General features: G+C 40.3%; 1 protein-coding gene across 2 annotated transcripts; it reads left to right on the top strand.

Moving 5' to 3' along the window:
* Positions 1-3,382: 3,382 nt before the first annotated feature.
* LOC121527629 (leukocyte elastase inhibitor-like) lies at positions 3,383-17,296 on the top strand. 2 transcript variants are annotated; one of them, XM_041814647.1, is made up of 10 exons: positions 3,383-3,509; positions 3,612-3,793; positions 9,934-10,032; positions 10,654-10,794; positions 11,029-11,146; positions 14,595-14,737; positions 14,833-14,910; positions 15,878-15,967; positions 16,043-16,223; positions 16,296-17,296. In XM_041814647.1, exons 2-10 carry the CDS (start codon positions 3,617-3,619, stop codon positions 16,520-16,522), a joined length of 1,254 nt encoding a protein of 417 aa, XP_041670581.1. In that variant the 5' UTR covers positions 3,383-3,509; positions 3,612-3,616; the 3' UTR covers positions 16,523-17,296. The 2 variants fall into 2 exon arrangements, with proteins under 2 accessions (XP_041670581.1, XP_041670582.1); XM_041814648.1 differs by lacking the exon at positions 9,934-10,032.
* Positions 17,297-17,426: the final 130 nt, after the last annotated feature.

Below are 17,426 nucleotides of genomic sequence, written 5' to 3'. Positions count from 1 at the left end.
GGCATGAACAGCCCTTTTAAAGTCTAGCCACAAATTTTATATAGGATTGAGGTCTGGGCTTTGACACAGCTTTCTCATACTCAGCTCCTTCATCCTCAGCTCTCTCATACTCAGTTCCTTCATCTTAACTCTCTAATCCCAAGCTTTTTCATCCCCAGCTCTCTCATACTCAGCTCCCTCGTCCTCAACTTCTTCATCCCCAGCTCTCTCATACTCAGCTCCCTCATCCTCACCTTCTTCATCCCCAGCTCTCATCCTCAGCTTCTTTATCCTCTGCTCCTTCATCCTCAGCTTCTTCATCCCCAGCTATCTCATCCTCAGCTCCCTCATCCTCAGCCTCTTCATTCACAGCTCTCTCATCCTCAAATTCTTCATCCCTAGTTTTCTCATACTCAGCCCCCTCATCCTCACCCTCTTCATCCCGTTTTCTCATACTCAGCCCCCTCATCCTCACCTTCTTCATCCCTAGTTTTCTCATACTCAGCTCCCTCATCCTCAACTTCTTCATCCCCAGCTCTCTCATACTCAGCCCCTCATTCTCAACTTCTTCATCCTTAGCTATCTCATCCTCTGCTCTCATCCTCAGTTTCTATATCCTCAGCTCTCATCTTCAGTTTCTTCATCCCCAGCTCTCTCATCCTCACTTTCTTCATCCTCAGCTTCCTCATCCTTACTTTCTTCATCCTCAGCTCCCTCATCCTCAGTTTGTACATCTCCAGCTTTCTCATCCTCAGTTTCTTCATCTCCAGCTCTCTCATCCTCAGTTTCTTCATCTCCAGTTCTCTCATCCTCAGTTTCTTCATCTCCAGCTCTCTTATCCTCATCTCTCTCATCCTCAGTTTCTCCATCCTCAGTTTCTACATCTTTAGCTTTCTCATCCTCCGTTTCTTCATCTCCAGCTTTCTCATCCTCAGTTTCTTCATCTCCAGCTTTCTCATCCTTAGTTTCTTCATCTCCAGCTTTCTCATCCTCAATTTCTTCATCTTCAGCTTTCTCATCCTCAGTTTCTTCATCCTCAGAACTCTTATCCTCATCTCTCTCATCCTCAGTTTCTTCATCCTCAGCTCCCTCATCCTCAGTTTCTACATCTTTAGCCTTCTCATCCTCAGTTTCTTCATCTCCAGCTTTCTCATCCTCAGTTTCTTCATCCTCAGCTCTAATTCGCAGCTCTCTCGTTCCCAGCCCAATTAAAGTACAATTTTTTATGGCTTAATAACAATTAAAAAACATGGGGAAAATCCTGACTGTCAATAGAAGAAATTATTGAAGTTTTGGTGTGTTCAAAAATGTGCCAAAACACTTGTTTGATTTAATTTACTTGACTTGCTTCTTGTTTAAACGACAACAAACGTAATTTAATCTCTTTGTATTTTATAAGCTAAAACAGATGTTAAAAATTCCCTAAAGTTTTGAGGGCTTTGCTCTTCTGCTTTCATAATTAAAGTAACTTATAAAGTTAAAAAAAATAAATAAAAATACATACACTATTAAAGAAATAAGATTTCTACCAATCACTACCCCAGGCCTCCTTTTAGACCCACCACTCTACTTTTACTGTCTGGCTAATGGTAAACCTCACAGGGGAGGATTATCACCAGATTTAGTCCTAGTTTTTATAACATTTAAAAACACAACTTACAGGAACTTTGATATGACTTTGATATAACTTTTCTATTTCATTTTAGTACAAGCAGCTGCAAACATCATTGTTTTCATGCTCACTTCTTTCACATTATTTTGAAATCAATAAGTGTATTAAAGTTATTTTAACTAGCAAATAGTGCAGAAAGGTATGCTGGGCATCTGAACTGCATGACATAATCAAGGTTCTCATCCAGTGTTGGAAAATGCGGTGGATGTAACTCATTTTCAAAAGGATGAATGGACTAAATATCAATTTTTTAAAATTCAGATTGTAATGTATAACTAGATTCAATCGTATAGGAAGATACAGAAATAAAACAATATAGAAAAACACACCACAGATTACATTATAGTATATAGCAAAGGATGACCATTGCTATGCAGATGAGCTGTGTGGTCACCTGACAGCCATTAGCAGAGTCGTTTCGTCTGGGGGTGTGGCTAAATGGGAATTTCCATGTTGTTAAGGTCACACGTACTCTGGTCCTTTGCGCTCTGATGGGGATGTTGTTTGGATCTTTGTGGAAGGAATCCAGTACTGCATTGTATGTAGGTGATAGGAAGTGTCATTCTGCTTGTCAGGTCCCTCTCCAGTAACAGCCGTTTCTTGATGGCTTTGATTGCTTCCATTGTTGGGATGCATGTGAAAAGGGAGGTCACATCGTAAGAGAGACCATGGTCTCCTCTGGTTGCAGTCTGAGATTACTGACCTTACTGGTAAAGTCCTGGGAATTCTGAACGTGATGTGGGGTTTTGCCTCCCATGGGAGCCAAGATGGTAGCCAGATATTTTGATATGTTGTAGGTGACTGAGTTGATGCTGCTGACAATGGGTCTGAGGGGGATCTCATCCTTGTATATCTTGGGAAGTCCATAGATGCAAGGAATGGCTTCTCCTGGGTCAAGGCAGTAGTACTGGACCCTGTCAATGACTTGTTCCTTCTCCAGAGACTGCTGCAGGTCCACAACCTTTTTCTTGTATGAGCTGGTGGGCTCCCTCTTCAGTCTTTCATAGGTGGTGGCGTCATTGAGAAGGCAGGCCATTTTGGATTGGTAGTCCACTGTGTCCAGTACAACTGTGCATCTTCCTTTGTCGGCTGGCAAGATGGTGATATCCTTGTCTGTAGGGAGGCCAGTGCTCTCCTCTCCTGGATGGTAAGATTGAAAGGGGGTTGGTGAAGGTTATGTCTATGTTTTACTGCTCCTGGATGATTAGTGGACACCAGGCCTTGTATGTTCTTTTTTTCAGTTTTGTAGAATAAAGTGCCGTGTGAAAATCCCCATACTGTCCTTTTGTCTCTTGTCTGAGCTAACCTGCTATCCTGGAGCTTCTGCTAATACTGCTAGCCAGCTCCACCAAAGATCACCAAAGCAACTGTTACAATGCCATAAGAACAAACAAACAAACAAACAAACAAAAAAACACATGCAGAAAATCCTGGCATAATTCATTCATGAAAGGGGTAAATGATTTTAAATTTGACCAGATACTTTTTTCCCATTATAATGATTTTTTTTAGAAAATGATTGAAGTCTTGGTGCATTCAAAAATGAGTCAAAATACTTGAACTAATTTACTTTCCCTACATCTTGTTAAACGACCATAGAGGTCATTTAATCTGTGCTTTGGTGTGATTGGTCAGTTCAAATGTACAACAGTTATTTGATTACCTTCAAAAAGAATCCAAACCTGTTCACAGTTGTCCAGTAGGTGGCGATAATGCTCTTTTACCACATGCCTTTGAGCTGCTGGAGGAAAGCGAGGAAAGAAAAAAACACCATGCTGACTTCCTTCGATATAGGTGTGTTAAAACTGAAGTTACTCTGTGAATGACAACACTCCTGAACACCAGAGGAACACCAACAGTAAGTATATATTATTTTTCCCTCTATTATTGTGTTTGTATAAGAAACAAAAGTATTTTTTCTTAACTTTGTTAAGGTTATTTATTGCTCTGTGTTTTGCAGACACGATGGAATCTCCAAACCCTCTGTCCAAAGCCAACACCAGCTTCTTTCTGGCTCTGTTTAAGAAGCTGTGTGGCAATGACAACACAGCAAATGTCTTCTTCTCTCCGTTCAGCATCTCCTCAGCTCTGTCCATGGTGATACTGGGAGCCAGAGGCAACACGGCTGCACAGATGTCAGAGGTAGAGGAAACACACAAACACAACCAAGGAGGAAAACAATTAAATAACATAAACCTGGCTGTATAACTGTGCACACCCTTGGACTATAATACACAATGTTGCCAACTCCTCACTAAGAAAATTAGCTACTGGCTGTTCTAAAAGTCACTGCCATCGCCTTTTTTGCATAATTGGTAGTATGCATGTAATTGTAATGTATGCTGTAGGAGAGAGGAATAACGCCATGAGGGAGACAACAAGTAAGTACAAACCCTAAAGAACTCCTCCTTGATAAATAAAACCATCATTCAGAAACTGCATTTTGTATTTACTTGGGTTGTCTTTGTGAGATATTGAAATAGATTTGACAATACGAAAAATTTAAGTGTGATAAATATGCAAAAATCAGGAATGAGAAAGGGGCAAATACTTTTTCACGGCAATATATTGTTGCTAAATTGGCAACACTGCTAAACTTCATTTGAACAGTCAAGTGTTTTTGAGTAGGAGTCTATCAGAATGGCATTTGTAGGCTTGGCAAAATGTGCCCAGTCTTCCCTGCTAAAGTTCTCAAACCTGTCAGATAAAGAGGGTATTTCCTGTGCACAGCTTTTGGGCTACTGTCAGCAGAATCAGCTTCTTTGGCCATCTATGCTTACACAAGAGTTTGACTTCACTTAGCCCTGCTCTCAATTTAATCAAACATTAGATACAAAACGATAAATAAAACTACAAAAAAAATTGGAAATATACATATGTACAGGCTTTGTTAGGTATTTTTTGCACACACAAGTCCATGTGCATTGATAGTATGGTTGCAAGATTTGCAAAAGGTGCAGGACTATTGACTAGATATGATCAGAAGTATACAAGTTATGCAAGGATGTGGGAAATTAACATGAGGTTAATAGAATAATTAAGATAGTTTGCATTAACTAGTGCAAATGTGCATATGAGGTGAGAAATTTTGTGGTTCTCTTACAGTATTTAAGTTACAGTAAAGCAGTAAGAGACAGTGCAGAATATTTGACATTAAACAGGTTTTAAGGTGTTTGTTAGATGAAAGTTTTATTCTCTGACTCTCTGTTACTATTAAGTGTTCATCAGAGTGACAGCCTGGGAAAAAAATAGTTTCCTTATCAGGTTGTTTTGGCAAACACTTCCCTGTAATTCCTGCCAAACAGGGTGTGGTGAGAGATCACAATTCTTGCAGACACCAGAAGGTTTTGTGCCAAAACTGACTGGTATTTGGAACTGCTTATTATTCTCTGCACCAGGCCTAAAACCCCAGTCCCAGCTAGAGAGTAAACAGCCCCAACGCCTGATAATGCCCCACCATGCTCCCCCATGGGTATGATGTTCTTTTAGGTGACGAAAAATCGGGGTTGATTTTTTTCTTAAATACACCTCATGGTGTGCCGTCTTTATCAGACAAAGTTCTGAGTTTGTGTGGGTGGAGCTGAGCAGTGCATCTCTACTGGACTTAGAAATGTCAAGTGGGACCACAGCATTATAGGGGGTGGGGACAAAACATGAATGTGATGCAGCAACAGAACAGCAGCTTTTAGTCTCATCTCATGCCTCCTCATGTAGCGTATTCTGTTTTCATGGCAAAAATAAAAAGGCTGTGTCCATCAGGCTGGCTCTGTCATGTTAGCAGGTGAGATAAAACATGGACCATTACAGCTATAAAAATGAAAGCTTTCTATGTTTTGAAAACTGTTGGAAATGCATGAGATAAAAAAAAACCAAAGTTCTTAACCAAATGCATATAAAATAGAAGCAGACAGATGTGTTATTAATTTTGACATTTCAGTTTATTCCACATATTTTAGCTTAGGTAAAGAGCATAGTGAGTGTTTAGTAAAATAAATACAGTGGTTCACTTCCTCAGTGGTTTGTTTCTGTAGTCTGCTGGGGTTTTTTTTATTTTTTTTTATTTTTAAGATTTTTAAAGAATTTAGAATTTCCTGTTAGATCAGACCACTGGGAGAGATTGAGCTTCAAGCCAAACCCCCATGTTACTGGGGAAAGTAATGGTTAAGGAGAAAGTTGTGTGACTCACTGGAACACAGCACACGATACAAATCGAACCAAAGGGTGAAAGTGACTTGACCGGTTCCTGAGCATTTCACTACAGCTACAACCAGACTCTTGGTGATGGATTCTCCTGAGCTGTTCTTAGTACTGGCACTTTATGGCCACTGTATTTTCAGAGTTTTATCCTGCACTGAGCACACGTGGGCTCAGTTTGTAAGGTTCTTAAAATAAAACACCCAAAAATAATGGACTCAGTGTAAAGACCTTAAAGTGGTATGTTGTGAAAACTCCCTCATTCCCACTATCTCTCCCTTCCTCTTGTATCAAATTAGCTCTCTTTTTGTACTTATTCCCCCCCTTTAAACTGTGTAGTCTTTTCTTCACTATATTTATAGTATTTACCCCCTGTTGTGTTTCTGCAGTGTTTTTTCTGTGTCCAACTTTTCCACATTTTGTTGAAATTTTGTAATAATCCAGCTGGGGTTTTGGTCATGTTTTGCTGACCTTGTTCCTCGACCCCGCTGCTCTACTCCATTTACCAGGTTCTTTCATGCCATGTAAATCCATAATGTCTCTGTTTGCCACCTCCATTGCTTATGCAAACATGAGTGCTTTTTCAGAAGTCAGTCTGAATATTTGACATTAAACAGGTTTTAAGGTTTTAAACCAGCCTGGAGGAAGAAACTGCTTCTTTGCGGGTTGTTTTGGCGTGCATTTCCCTGTAACACCTACCAAACAGGGTGTGGTGAGAGATCGGATTCCTAGCAGACACCAGAAGGTTTTGTGCCAAAACTGACTGGTATTTGGAAGCGCTCAAAATTCACTGCACTAGGCCTAAAACCCCAGTCCCAGCTAGAGAGTAAACAGCCCCAACGTCTGATAATGCCCCACCATGCTCCCCCGTGGGTATGATGTTTTTTTTGGTGATGAAAAATTAGGGTTGAATTTTTTTCTTAAATACACCTCATGGTGTGCTGTCTCTTACATTTTTTTGTTTTTTTGTTTTATTGTTTTTTTTTTTTACCCAAAGACAGTCAGGAGTTTCTGCAGGTTGGTTTAATTTGATTTGCAATGTTGCCAAGGACTGCTAAGGCTAATCAACTGGGAGATTGGGTTACCCCTTGCAAGAACAGATGTCTCTGCACCAGATTAGTATTTTGTGAAAAATGCTAGTCAGCAAACAGCATAAGATCTGCGATTTTTTGTTCAAGAAGAACTTTAAAGATCCCAGCTAGCCACAAACAAGGCACACGCATCTCAAGAGCAATAGGTTGAGCATCACTTGCACAGTGAGTGAGCAGTAAAAGAAATTCAATGGGATCATATGTTTTGCATAAATAATACAAAGATTTTTAAATCTGATCTGTCAGATCAGACGGCAGAGGAAGAGGGCGGAACTTCAAGCCACACCACCGTGTTTCTGAGGAACGTTGTGAGAAAGTAGAAGGTTGTGTGATTCACTGGAAAGAGATGGCAACACACTGTATGACTAAAGCAACGGATTAGTGTGTTAATGGGACACCCAGCATATGTAGGCAGGTTGTTAATGTAAGGGTGAAAAGCCCATTCATGTATTTTACTGCCAAAGTTTTTTAGCTTACTGTTGTCACGCCACATCATCACAATATTCTCTGCATGTGCAAAATGCCAGAACAGAGCTGAATCATTCTGCATTTTCATTTCATGACAAATAAATGTGGAAATATTGGCAAGACATTTTCAGCTTGGATCATGCACCTTCTTTTGATATATCAGAATTTTTTTTTTTTTTTTCAGCAGTATGGTCACCTTTTGTCAAGCCCCCCCCCCCCCCCAACTTCAATAGATAAAGACAATTCAAACATGGACACTATAATCCTCCAGCACCCTCCATCGTTTTACATTTTGAAGTATTTTCTTATCTGTTTCACCCAGTTTTTTTTACGGGATCCGGGAGTCAGAGGCTGCCATGAAAATAGCATCATGCTCCAAATTCAATGGAAGACTTTACCTTGAAAGCAAAAAGCTGTGGCACAACTTATTGGAAGGAATTTCTCATCATTAAAACAGGGTTTTGTTCCACAGAAAAGTTAAACTTTAAATAAAATGCATCTGAGCGGCAGGGATTTTTTTTTTTATGCTGTCCCACACAGTTTAACAAAGACACACCCAGCCTAACCAGTCTGACTGGAATCCAACTGGTCAATGTTTCTCAACTGAAACAAGCTCTGACCTATTTATTTAATGAAACAGGGTGTTAGGGATTTTTGTAGCTTTTTTAGATCTGTTCGTGCATGCGTGATTCAGTCAGAGAAAGTGGTGTTTGACTATGCATGTATTTTTGCAGCTGGTGTTAAAAAAGTCAAGGTGTGGACGAGTCTCTTTAAAAACTGTGGGAACATTAATAATCTGATCATTCTGAGATTTCTGGAGTTTCCTGATAATTTTGGTTCTGTATTTGAACAGCATCATCCTGTATGCTAAAGTGGATAAATGGCACATTTAAGATATGTGTTTCATGGTCTCCCACTTTGTGGCTGAGTTGCTGTTGTCCCTAAATGCTTCCACTTTTTAATAATATCATTTACGGTTGGCTGTGGAGTATTCACAAACCGTCTTCCTGCTAGGTGGCATCCATTGAAGTCACTGAGCTCTTCAGAGTAACCCATTTAGGATCACAAATGTTTGCACATGGAGACTGCATGGCTAGGTGACTGATTTTATACACCTGTGGTAACAGATCTGATTGAAACACAACACTTAATTCAACAAACAGGTGTGATCAAATACTTTTGTCCATAAAGTGTATGACCAGAGCAGGAGCAGAGGAGGGTCCTTTCACTAACAATAAAGTTTTGACACCACCAGACTCTTATCTTTCTGCTGTCCCTCACAGTTTAACAGACACACTCAGCTTAACCTGTCTGACTGAAATCCCACTTATTGAGGGTCATTTCCTTAGAAGGTCCTCTGGATTCTTACTTGAATGAAACAGGGTGTCTGTGTTGTTAGATCTGTGTGTGCATGCATGATATAGTAAGAAAAGTGGACGTGTGACCATGCGTGTACATTTGCTGTTGAGAAAGCCCAGGTGTGTGGTTGATTTATGGGTCAGGTTCCTTAGTCAGCTAAAATACCTTTTTCTCTGGTAATGGCAGAACATTATTGAGTTCCACCTGCTCTCATAATTCCTTTCTCTGCAGGGGGCAGTCACTTTTTTTAAATACGGTAAACTGCATAAAGGGAACATTGTTTCCTAGAAACAAAAAATTTATCAATCTAAAATTTAAGCCTTCATTTATGACACTGTATCTGCTGTTTGTAAAATGAGCTTACCACTTAAACCTGTGCACAAAGTTTGATCATATCCAGCCCAGCCCCCCAATGTGATGTCAGCATCCGGATAGTGGCACATGATCAGTGTAAAGTCAGTGATAAACCAAAGGCTATGAGAGGAATCCTTTTCTAATAGGTTTAATAACCTCCTTGATGGGCTGTGTGTGCAAAACAAAAAGGTCTGTGCGTCCCTTAATGTGACCTCTGTGTGGGAAAGTAATTGCCTTACCAGAGTTATCTTGTTTTCATGTGCATGGGACGTTAAAATCATGATAGAAATGAACACATCTGCTACTAAATAAGGTTCAGGGATACAAACCAAACATTCCAGTAACGCCTGTAAGCATGGGGGCAGTGTTGAGCAATGTAGCATTCAGCACAGCTGGGTTCAGGACAGATGAAGCAGCAGCTAAGGAGTCCATGTGAGACAGCGACCCCTAGAGGATTCAGTTTTTTATGGGCACTCCAATGAAACAGCACTTTTGAGTACATGGGCAGTGATGGTTGTATTGTTTAAATGGATCTTACATAAACTTTAATTGTGCCCCAATTGTGACCATGATTTATGCCAGCATGATTTATGGAAGCAAATTATTCTGATGCAGAATGTTTTAGTGTTTCTAAAATCAGTATTTTGTTTAATAAAAAGGGTCTACACTTTTTATTCACCTTCCTATTGAACGGCAAGAATCACTGTTAGGAGTTTAACAGTGATGCTGCAGTGAACCTGCAATTAAAAACCATTGACAGAAAGGTAACAACTCCACACAAGAAGTCTGACTTTTTGGTGAACATTGCACCCTCAGGTCCTCTGCTTCAATGAGGCTCAGAAGCCTCAGCCTGCAGCAGAGCAGCAGATGATGCAACAGCAGGTCCAGTCCACCCTGCCGCCGTTCCTGATGAAGGTTGAGTTCAAGAGAGATAACTAACAGAGGATTGTTTTTACTAACTGTGGGTGAGGGGAACCTTGGAGTGAAGTAACATGGGTTCTAGGTGATTTTCATGCTTGTTTCCCTCTGCTTCTCTTCTCTTTATTGCAGAAACAACAATAATTTCTGAAGAAACCATAAAATAACTGTTTCCTCTGTCGCTTTGGTAATACATAACCATTTTAGTAGACGTCATTATGACTGATGGTTAATGTCTTCCTGATTTGGATGCACACAAACAAAGTCTGGCTTTTTTCTGAAAAGATGACATTTTATTCATGAAACTAACAGGATGGAGAGATGATTTGTGTCTTGGGAAGAATGTTTCTTCTCTTCAGAGCTTTGCAGGGTTGTAAATGGGTATTTACAGGATTTTTTGCATATATTTCTTATTGGGTTTGTATTTTGCAAAATCATTGGTGATTCCTGGCATGTTTTTGTTCTAAAAGATGTATAAAAAGTGTATTGTGCTGAACATCTTTAATCACAGCTTGATTATTTTACTTCAGATCCATTGTGGTGGTAAACAGAAGCAAAATGGTTTTCCACTGTTAATAAAAATCTGGTGTCTCACACAGTCTTACTCTTTCTCTGCAGGGTCTGGAAACCAAGGAGTGTCAGGATGAAGTCCACACCAGCTTCGCCCAGCTGCTGAGAGAGCTGAACAAGCCAGATGCTCCGTATGCCCTCAGTGTGGCCAACAGGCTGTACGGCGAGCAGAGCTTTCAGTTTGTGGAGGTGTGTTTTAACAGTGTGTTCATCTGTAGTTAGGTGTTTCTAATCTGATAATCTGGAGAGGATCAGGGCTCATGGAGTGATGGATGATGGGTGGACAGCAGGACAGGAAATGTACAAGTTTTGCACTGACTGTCTGTGAGAGCAGTGAATCCTTATGACTCAGTTAATCTAAGACATTTTCTCTGGTGTCATCAAAATCAAAATCAGTCATTTATGTTTTTGTCATTGTTCCAGGACTTCTTAGCGTGCACAAAGAAGTACTATGAGGCAGAGCTGGAGACTGTAAACTTCCAAACTGATGCTGAGGCTGCAAGAGTAAATATCAACAGCTGGGTGGAGAGCAAGACACAAGGTGGCTCATTTACACATCAACATTAGCATGTTTGTTTGTAAGACCTGCATTACCTCTTTATTAAGGGAAGTTAGAATAAAGAGCTGAAAAATTTTAGAGTCAGGCAAATTTATTTCTAGACGTCTTTTCATGTATAAAGCAAAACAACATGATTCACACTGTTTAAAACTGAAAAAGAGCATTCAAACACAAAGAAAAAATAAGACAGAAACACTTTATCCTGAGAACCTTAATTTACCTCCTCTAAATCACTGAATGTGAACAACACATTTTTCTGGCCCTGAATCTTCTCCTGTGAGAGAAACGTGTAACACACAATATATTTAAAACACCCCTTTAAGTCAACATATCTGTCTGTGCAGGGCCTCAAACCCTGAAGGTTGTTTCTGAATAATCACTTGTTGATCTTTGATCACCTTACTCCTTCTATTTTATGAGGCATTGAATGCTAAAGGTCTTTAAACCTTTTATCTTTATTACCTCTGCCAAGGAGGTGATGTGATCGGCAGGGTTTGTTAGTTAGTTAGTTTGTTAGCGACATACCTCAAAAAGTTATGGACGGATTTTGATGAAATTTTCAGTAAATGTTAGAAATGGCATGTGGAAGAATTGATTAGATTTTGGGAGTGATCTGGATCACTGTCTGGATCCAGGAATTTTTTTGAAGGATTCTTTACTATTGGGAGATAGGGCTAATGGCGGAGGTCTGCGCTCTCTGAGTGCTTTTCTAGTATTTCTTAAGCTAAAATAAATTTTTAAAAATTGTCTAAAACCTCTTCCCCTCCACTTTCATAATAAAAGTAACTTAAAGGATTTTTTAAAATAAAAAATGTACATACACCATTAAAGAAATCAGATTTCTACCAATCACACTTCCCCAGCCCTCTTTCTAGACCCACCACTCTGCTTTTACTTTCTGGCTAATGGTAGACCTCACAGGGGCGTATTATCACCAGATTTAGTCCTAGTTTTTATCACATTTAGAAACATAACCTAGAGGAACTTTGATATGCGAACTTTCCTAGTTAGACCGTCAGCTTATGACAGATATCGTGTATTTAGAGTAGGGCTGAATGATCTGGGAAAATAATACCATTTCATTTTTTGTTGTTGTTTTTTTTTTTTTTTTACCTAATATCGCAATTGTGATTTGAAATGTGATTATTCCTTAAGCTCCCCATCTTATATATTTTTCAACAAACACAAACAAAAAAGCATTCCATAGAACAACCAACACAACATTACACTAAACAAGGGCTGAACAATTTTGAAAAATACCTAATTGTGATGATTTTGACTCATATTACAAACTTGAAATGAATAATTGTACTGAAGAGAGTGATCATTTTCATGTCATTCTCATATTTAACAAGAAAAAGAGCAAAAATGAAGTAGGAATTTTTTGTAGGCCATTCTAAAAAATGGCAGTTGAATGATTGCATGATTATTTAATGCATAACATCTCTGCTGCAAAAACAGTTTAAACTAGTATTTAGTTACATAAATTTCAGGTTAAAAAAACATTGTATCTTCTGAGATTTGAAGATGGAAGCAGGCCATATTGTGATTTAATCAAATTTCCGATTAATTGCCCAGCCCTAATTTAGATGGCCCTTGGTGAGGGAATACCCAAGCGTCCAGTGCCCCAGTGGTTCCTGCTCCCAGTGCCCCAGTGATTCCTACTTCCAGAGACCCAGAGCCTCATCCACCTGTCCTGGCTGAGCACAGTCAGGCACGTGTCCCAACTGAGCGCCTCCTGCGTCCTGTCCCGGCTGAGCGCTGTCAGCCTCCTGTACCCGCTGAGCGGCCTGCCCCTTGGCTGCCCATCAGAATCTTCGTGCCCCCCTTGCAGTCCACCAGAACTTTGTGCTCATTTAGGCTGCTCCCTGGCCACCCCCCTGAACTTTAATTTGGACACAGGTGTCTTTATTCTACAATCACTTAACCTTTCATTTTTGTCTGTATGATTTACCTTATTTAATCTTATTAGGGTAAAAACTAGGGCTGTAGTCAACCAAAGAAAAACTTGGTCGACCAAAATCACACCCATCAACTGGTTGTTAAGGAAAAAAATAAATAGAGAAATAAATTGAAAAAATCCCCTCGTTGTGGACCAGTTTAATCCATACAGGTTCCATACTGCCCCTGCTTGGTACTCTAAATGATCCTTGAATGAACATTTCAAGACTTTTGAAGCATTAATATTGTTGAGATCCTTCATGTCTATGTGGCTTCTCTTGGGATCAGCAGGCACAAGTGTGCAGCTTGCAACAATTAGCCACAGGTGCAGCCACTGAGGCCTAATCAGAGGTCTATAAAGGACTCCAGAGCCTATTGTTCAGTTTGCTCAGCTGCTGTCAAGATCTGTTCCTACCTTTTATATTATTTGTCATTTGAAAACCATCAATTCATCAATTATGTTACCTTTTCCCTTTTGTTAATTATAGAACACCACTTGACAGCCTGAAAATAAAAGCCTTTAAGTTGGACCTTCGTCTTTGCCCCAGTGATTCCTCACTTTTTAATTGATGTGATAAACTTCAGCCCTACAAACTGTTGCACATTTAAAACAAATATATTTTCTAGGCTCATCACATCGTCCTAAAAAAAAAAATTAATTGAGAGACGATCAGTGCACACCTGCCTTTGATCTCCGTGACCCCAGCGCAGTAACTAAACTCATACAGCCTTCAAAATAACCTCAGAACATTGTTTTTCATTTATTTATAACGGTAACTATTAACAGGATCACTTGATCCAGCCTGCACCTTGTCATTTACGAGCATAAAACAGAGAGCATGCAGAGTTTATTTACAGAGGTGAGAGGGAAGAAGTTCACTCATCGGAACTTAATGACCAGCAGACATCGTCTTGTATCGTCTCTGCTTTCTTGTCTGTCTGTAAGAGAAGCTAACGCTAATGCGAACACTTTAAGGAGGTTATAAAAGGAGATGATACCACGCAGCCTATTTTCCGGCTGGTGAAATAAACTGACCGTGGGATGCTGTTAGGGAGGGCAGAGCAGAGACACCCAGCAGCGCCACTTCAATACAAACAGCCTGCATCTTTGTGACGAGTTGATGTGTTGTTTCTGAGCGTTAGTGCTGTAAAATATCAGAAAATATCCCACTCTGTGTGCTTCTCTACCTGTAACTCCCAGTGCTGCATTGGAGCTGTCCCCAGCAACATGTCTCTCTATATCAGTCAGCTGCGCACTACTGCTTCTGCCCCCTGACCAGCGCCTTGGGGAGGGGAGGGCGACTCGCCTACCAGGGTGATCTTGGTCGTACTAAAGCTTTTCCACCAAACAGTCAACCAATAGAATGGAAGCTGTCAGCCCTAAAAACACTAACTCAAATGCTTTTATCTCCTGATGTTAGAACATGCCAACTCTTAAGACTTGCTGTCTGTTGTGTGACATTAATTCAAGTGTGTTTTCTGTTTCCAGGTAAAATCAAAGACTTGCTGGTTCAGGGTGTGGTGAACAGCATGACCAGGCTGGTGCTGGTCAATGCTATCTACTTCAAGGGGAACTGGAACAAAAAGTTTAAGGAGAGCCAAACACGGGTTGCTCCGTTCAGAATCAACAGGGTAATTCTGCACTTTTGAAGTAAAACTGACGTCAGCTAAGATCAGCAGATATGAAACAGTGTGTTTGTTATTTATCTTCTGTTTGTTGTCTTCAGAATGAAACTAAGATGGTGAAGATGATGCATCAGGAATCAAAGTTTCCTTACGCATATATCCGTGAAGCCAAGTTAGAGGTAATCCATACAGTATGACAATCAGTATACCAGTTTGGTAACCAAGTAAACTTAACCAATCACCCTTTGTGAGCTGAAAAAATGTTTTAAGTATTTAGAGGAACCATACAGGTAGGTGGATACTCACAAGCCCACAGCTGAGCACCTCTGTGTTGAAGTTTTCCTTGTCAATGAGATGGTCACCTTCCTGTCACTGCAAGTTGCAGATAGTCAAGCTCAGACTGTGGGTTGTGCTGATGCAGCAAACAACATTTAGGACTGGTTTCCTCTGGAGGCTGGCTGGGCTCAGGCTTAGAGATAGGGTGAGGAATCCAGACATCTGAAGGAAACTAATTAGAAACAGAGCTGCTGTTCCTTTGCATCAGAAGGAGCCAGTTGAGGTGGTTGGGCATCTGACTGGGATACCTCCTTCCTTTTTGAGGTCCAAAGGGCATATCCAACCGGGAGAAGACCTTGAGGTAAACCCAGAACGTCCTGGAGGGATTATAATTCCAGTCTGGCCTGAGAAAGCCTTAAAATCCCCCCAGGAGGAGCTGAAAATGTTGCTGGAGAGAGGGATGTCTGGGTCGACTTAATTGGAATGCTCCCACCGAGACCCAGCTCAAGATGAGTGGAAGAGGATGGATGGATGGATGGATGGATGGATGGATGGATGGATGGATGATGATGGTTTGAATCCCAGTCAGTGCATAATTAATATCCGGTTTGGGCCTTTGGGCAAGGTCCTTAAATCTTGGAACACTTGCCAAGCCACCTGATGTACATCGTTTTGGATAAAAGCATCTGCTAAATAACACTGGAACATTGGGACACTAGGTCATGTCCCTAGAAACCACTTGCTGTACTTAGTAGTTCTGTAAAACTGCTCCATCAAGGGAGGGAAGGTAACTGCTATACATAATGGCCTATTTCTTAACACAGTGGTGTGATAAATATAATACCATGTTTGAAACTCTGTGTTAATCAGATCTTGGAGATGCCTTACATAAGAAAGGAGCTCAGCATGCTCATCTTCCTGCCTAATGACATGGAGGACGGGACGATGGGTCTGGGGAAGGTAGGACCTCAACATACATTTAAATAAACAGGAAGACTATATACAAAATATTCATGGTTTTGTTCACATATCCAGCTAGAGAAGCAGCTGACCTATGAGAGATTTGTAGAGTGGACTGATCCAAGAAGGATGCGCGAAAGTGAGGTGAACGTTATAGTGCCTAAATTCAAGATGGAGGAGTCGTACGATCTTAAGAACGTTCTGACTAGCATGGGGATGGTGGACGCCTTCAACATGGGGACGTGTGATTTCTCTGGTAAGAGCAAAACCAAATGTTTACCATTGTATCATGCATAAGAATGAATGGATTCTCCCTCCTCTGTGACAGGTATGTCCCCTGCTAAAGGCCTGGCCCTGTCCAAGGTGGTCCACAAGGCGTTTGTGGAGGTGAACGAGGAGGGGACGGAGGCAGCTGCAGCCACAGCGGCTGTCGTAATGCTGATGTGTGCCCGCATGACTCCCACCTTCAATGCTGACCACCCCTTCCTCTTCTTCATCAGACACAACCGGTCTGGGAGCATCCTCTTTGCAGGGCGATACTGCTCCCCAGAGTGAGCGCTTCTTCTTTTGGGGCTGCTTTCTCAACAAAAATTCCTCTGCTACTGCAATAGTTAATTCTGTGTAACGGGAATATGTTGAAAGAATCAATCATATCCTGGGCTTTTGTCCTATTTTTGCATCACTAGTATCATGAGTTAAAACTGTGGTGGTGTTTTTTTTTTTAATGTCTGCATCTCTTGTACCTTTCTGAAAATCCCTGCACTTTTTATCTTTTGCACCTGATCGTCTCTCAAGGTTTACTTTGTGTCTGTAATACATGTTTGGCCCTTTAGGCTGCAACCCCAGTCCCTACACTATGCTTAGAAGTACCAGTAAAACCCTCTTTTTAATCCTCTGAATGATTCAGCCTTTCCCACTATGTCTGTAATGTTATAGAGTAAGGATGCACTACTGAATGAAATAGGGATATTATACATCAGAATCAGCTTTATTGGTCAAGTATGCTTATGCAACAAGGAATTTGACTCCAGTTAGCTTTGCTCTCAGTGTAAGGGAATTAGATGTTAAATACAAAATACAATTTAAATATGTACAAGCTGAACAAAGAGCATGTCAGTCATATCAGTGTTTTCTTTATTCAGTTAAATGACCGCTATAGCACTAAAAAGAACATAGCTTTATTGACAGTTGTTTTGGTGTGAATCCTGGTAGGATTTCAGGCTTTATTAAAAAAGAGTGTGGTTTCAAATGTTGTGTTGCTCTTTAAACTGAAATTTTCTTACATTTGGTTAGGTTTCATGTGATTGAATAAACAAGCTACATATTATCTTTAAGCAGAGTATCTCTTTCTTAAGTATTTGAAATACAGTGTGTGTTTTAAATTATTCCAGTAAACTTACTTAATCTGCAATTTCATTGCTGTATTCATTAAATTTCTAATTTATTAATATAATGAATT

The sequence above is a fragment of the Cheilinus undulatus genome, linkage group 19 (assembly GCF_018320785.1).
Source record: "Cheilinus undulatus linkage group 19, ASM1832078v1, whole genome shotgun sequence".
Classification (NCBI taxonomy): domain Eukaryota; kingdom Metazoa; phylum Chordata; class Actinopteri; order Labriformes; family Labridae; genus Cheilinus; species Cheilinus undulatus.
The sequence above is the reverse complement of the archived record's forward strand: the minus strand, read 5'-3'. Positions and strand labels throughout refer to the sequence as shown.